We start from the raw sequence: 5,023 nt of genomic DNA on the forward strand, positions 1-5,023 counted from the left end.
TGGTGAATCAACTACTGACCAATAAATCCAATATAAGTAAGGCTAACAAAATTTTGGAAAACTATAAAGTGCTATGTAACATTTTGGCTTAATGAAAACGACCCCAACTTACAAAAAAATATAAATATTTTTTTATAATTTTTTTACTATATTAATATACTTTAATATATCTATTTAAATTTATTTACTATATTAATATACTTTAATACATCTATATAAATTTCAAAGGAAAAGTTCTTTTATATTTTTAAATATAAACCAAAAGTTCTGTTATAAAATCTAAAGTTCCAAAGAGTTAGTTTCTGTATTCCATGTAATATATGATATATACTCTACATGAATGGGTTAATAATTTGGTAATTCAGTTTTTTAAGTTTTAATTCCAAGGTATATATTTGTTTTTATTTTAAAAGAATTAAAGAATTATTTTATTGTTTTTGTTGTGTACAAAGAAACTCTATAATTTAGTATAAGGGAAATGTAGAGTTTAGTATGAGAGAAATGTTGTCACACAACTTTACATTTTAAAAAAAATTACTTACATTAACAAATTTTAAAAAGTAATCACAAAAAAAATCAATGTTTGTTATATATATTTTTTAAAATTTCAATCTTAATTTTAGTTCTATTTTATATAAAGACATAACGTAATTGAAAGTAAAAAACAATTTACTTTTCTTATGGAGTTATGTATTAATTTCTTCACTATTTAATATGGAGCACATTTTTTTTTTCCCCTGGAAAAATCGTAATCTTTCATTATACTTTGAAAAATTACATATTGTAGATGCATCGTAATGCATATGCTAGAGTCTGTCAGCCTGATGGCTCAGCAATATAGATATCAGATATATCAGCCTATTTGACCGGATCATCACGCAGGATGTTCGTTAATGGTCCATTTTATTTTAAATACATATTGCCACGCAGGGCCTTTTTATATATTCCGTCCCAAAAAAGTGATCAAAAAACTGTACAATTCCATCAAAATTTTATAACAGTATTTTGTTCATGGGTTGTCCGCCCTGTGGTACTGAGAGTCTATATATGGCCGATGATAATATTGAAAAGCATTTGTCCCTCGCTGCTCCTGTATCAACCACTCGCCTCGGGGTAGTGACGTGGCCGCCTTGGATAGTTCGTCGGCACAGCTGTTGTGTTCCCTGTAAATATGTTTACAAGTAATATCATTAAAATGTGCCTTCATGATATTTATTTCATCCAAAATAGTGCTGAGAGTGTGTGTGTGGCATGCAGATGTAGCATTGAACCAGTCTACTATGATCTTTGAATCGCCAAAAATATGTATGTTCATGCAGTTATGACCCAATGTGAAATGCATGAGGTGCCGAAGTGTAATAAGCTCAGCAAAATTGTTTGTGCCAGTCCCCAAACCCATTTGGACTTTATAGTAGTGTTGTTCGTTCATGTAGAGGATAAATCCGCCCCCGCACCCCTGTTGTTGGGCTGCGCCATCAAAAAATGCCCATGGGGTGTTTTTGTCTATGAGTGGAGGTTCACGTGGTCTACGGGTTCGAGTTTGTGGTGGATCTGGCATATTATTGTATGCTGTAATAATCAGAGCTTGGGTGTGCATCCAGTTTATAGATTTGCCATCAAATATAGCTTGGTTCCGGGCCAACCATACATGCCAGCTGATTATGAGGGGGAGGCTCTGAGATTTTGATCCCTTGTGCCGGTGGTACCAAGCTTCCCATGCCCCAATCAGGTCGACACCCTCCCAGATGCCCGTGAATTGAATCGCAGGTGTTATGTTGCACCACAGGTCCGTCAGAACAATACACTTCAGAAATAGGTGTGTTGTTGATTCAGCAGCGTTTTTACACAGCGAACACCAAGTAGGCCCATGAATGGCCCGGCGCATGAGGTATTCCCCGGTGGGGACTTTGTTTTTTAAAATACACCAAAAGAATAATTTGGTCTGGGGAGGTGCTGTGAGATTCCAAATGGCCTTCCACCAGAAGGTTATCAGGTCTGGAACTTTGTGTGATATCAGCACTTGGTAGCCACCTTTCGGAGTATATATGCCACTCTCAGATTGTTGCCAAATGAGCTCGTCCAGTCCTTCTTTTATCCTTATATGGGATTCTTGTAGTGTTGTAATGTAATCCTTCCATTCATTGTGCCAGCATTGGGGCAAATTAATTTGCTGCGCGGTTTTCCATCGTTGTGTGAGGATGGTGGTATTGAGAGGATCCGCAATGTTGGCTATGACCTTGATATCTTGGGCATGTAAATGCTGAATAAGCTCCCTGGTTAAGCGATGTCTTCCACCACTCCCTATCCAGGGATCAATACCAATGCGTGCCGACTGTCCATTATTTATTCTCCAGATCAAATTGTCCCTGATGAGTGGCAGAGAATGTAGAAGTGCCTTCCAGACAGATGAAATGCCGGTTTTGGGCCAATTTGGGAGTCTTATCCATTCCATGATATTCATAGGCCAGACGTATTTATGGTATGATATGTTCATCCAGAGATTTTGTTTCGTGAGCAAAGTCCACCCCATTTTAGCAGCTAGAGCTTGAGCAAAAAGAGGCAGGTCTTTTAAGCCCCAGCCTCCCCACTTCTTGGGCAGAGCTATCCTGTTCCAGGCCACCCAGGAAAATATCCTCTTGTCCTGATTCCCGTTCCATAGGAATCTGTTGCATATTTGGTGAAGTCTGGCCAATATGTTCCTGGGTATCCAAGCCAGTGCCATCCAATATACAGGCGTGGCCTCAAGAACCGATTTTACCAGCACGAGTCTTCCAGCTCTTGATAAGTATCGGTGACTCCATATTTTTAGTCTCTTCTCCAGTTTAGTTACTAGCCATATCCAATCAGCAATCTTCTGACTGACAGGCTTGATCCAGAAACCCAGATATTTTAACCCCCGATCAAGTGGATTGATGCTATAGGGAAACAGTCGATGTGCATATTGGGACTCATGAATGGAAGTGTGTGTGAAAATGATGGAGGATTTTGAGTGGTTTGCTAGCATGCCAGTGGCGGATGAGAAAAGGGAGAGGATCTTTGAGAAAGAGCGGGAATCCCTTATACTTCCATCAAGAAATATAATAACGTCATCCACAAACAGAAGGTGGGTGAGGTAACAGTCATCTGATATCTTGAGACCACCCAGATCTCCATCCCTTTTTGCAGATTCAATCAGCCGGCTGAGACCATCCATAACAATCAAAAATAGAAGAGGAGACAGGGGGCAGCCCTGTCTGAGTCCTCTTTCAGAATGGAAAAAATGAGAAGCAGACCCGTTGATGAGCACACTGAAAGTAGGTGTGGTTATACAGGCCATGATCCATGTGATGAAGTTGTGGGGGAAGCCCAAGTGTATGAGTAGCATCTTGATATATAGCCAACTGACACGATCAAATGCCTTTGCCAGGTCGATCTTAAGGGTGATGGCCTTTTGATGTTTGGTCCAGATGGAGTGGATGGCTTCCTGGGCCGAGCCTATAGCTTCATGGATCTGACGATGTTCAAGAAAAGCAAATTGCTGAGGCGCAATATGTCGTGACAGAATAGGGCGGAGACGATTTGCGATGATCTTGGAGATGATCTTATAGAGGTAGTTACAGAGTGAGATGGGTCTGTAATCATCAAAGGAGGATGGGGAATCTGATTTTGGTATGAGGGCTATGAATGTCGAGTTGATGGCATTATACATGGTTCCAGATACGCGACATTCCTCCACAACCCTTAGCAGATCATGTCCGAGCAGCTCGTAGAAAGCAAGGTAGAATTCGATGGTCCAACCATCTGGGCCTGGGCTTTTATCCTTTTTGAACCATTTCAAGGTGCCCTCAAGTTCCCCAGGTGTCACAGGATCAAAGAGAGCCTCTGCATCATCCCCATTTACAAACTTGGGGAAATGACCAGCCAGATTTATAATGTCAGCAAGAGTCGAGCCTGGTGGACTTTTATAAAGATTCCTGAAGTGTGATGACCCCAGGTGAGAGAGCTTGTTAAATGTATCAGCCACCCCTCCTTCTGGATTCGGCATGCTCCATATAGTATTAGTGACTTTCCTGCCCTGTGCATAATGGTGAAAAAACCGAGTGTTTTCATCCCCTGCCTTTAACCATATAGCTCTGCTTCGAAGACGAATAGATTCCTCTCTGTCTTTTAATATCTGAGACTTCTGTCTTTCAAGCTCCACCAGGTGGGATTTATCTTCCGCAGAGGCAAACCCCAAACCTCTATCATCCATTAGGGTGCTGAGCTCAGATTCAATGCGCAATAGTGCCGAATTTTCCTTCTGTTGCTTCTCTTTTGCCCAGTTGATGGACAAGTGCTTAAGCTGGGCTAAATTGGAGCAAAATCCTTTTGCTAATGAATCTGATCTATCAATCGGATTTGCTTTCCAAAAATCCGAGATCATCCGAATATATGATGGATCCTGAAGCCATGTGTGATTAAATTTGAAGGGGGCTTTTGGCTTTTGAAAGGGACCCGAGATCTCCAAGTATACAGGGGAATGGTCCGATATGCCTCCAGCTCCAACCCATTGTTTGTATTGATGCATCTGCTGGATAAGAGTTCCCTTCATGATAAATCTGTCGAGTCTGCGAGCAAGGGCCACCTCTCCCACCCTTCTGTTCCGCCATGTGGGAAGGGGTTTGTTCATGGGGACATCAATCAGATTGTGTCTTTCCAGGAGCTCAGTCATGTAGCCAGAGATCGAGTCTATCTGAGCCATAGACCCCCAAGATTCACCATAACCCAGAGAAAAGTTGAGATCACCTCCAATGATGATATTCTCCTTTGATAAGATGGATAATCCTAGCAGATGTTGCCAGAACTGCTCCCTTTGCTGACAGGGACCATAGATGTTAATAACCCGAAGGCTGGTTCCCAAATCTGCCGAAAAAAGGTCTAAACCCATATACCCCCTGCCACCCCAGGAGGCTAGGGCTCTGATGGATTTGGGATTGTATCCAATAGCAAGACCACCGGATCGCCCAGTAGAGTCTATGGCCGAAAATATCCACCCTGGGCACAT

At 41.4% G+C, this 5,023-nt stretch overlaps 1 protein-coding gene across 1 annotated transcript; it reads right to left on the minus strand.

Moving 5' to 3' along the window:
• Positions 1-1,009: 1,009 nt before the first annotated feature.
• On the minus strand, positions 1,010-5,023 carry LOC149206324 (uncharacterized). The gene is made up of 3 exons (XM_089397659.1): positions 3,810-5,023; positions 1,272-3,179; positions 1,010-1,163 (listed from the first exon to the last, which is right to left on the minus strand). The coding sequence occupies exons 1-3, from the start codon at positions 5,021-5,023 to the stop codon at positions 1,010-1,012; spliced, it is 3,276 nt and encodes a 1,091-aa protein (XP_089253785.1).

This window comes from Pinus tabuliformis, chromosome 1_2 (genome assembly GCF_031772625.1).
Source record: "Pinus tabuliformis cultivar Carrire ecotype Pingquan chromosome 1_2, CPIR1, whole genome shotgun sequence".
NCBI classification, from domain to species: domain Eukaryota; kingdom Viridiplantae; phylum Streptophyta; class Pinopsida; order Pinales; family Pinaceae; genus Pinus; species Pinus tabuliformis.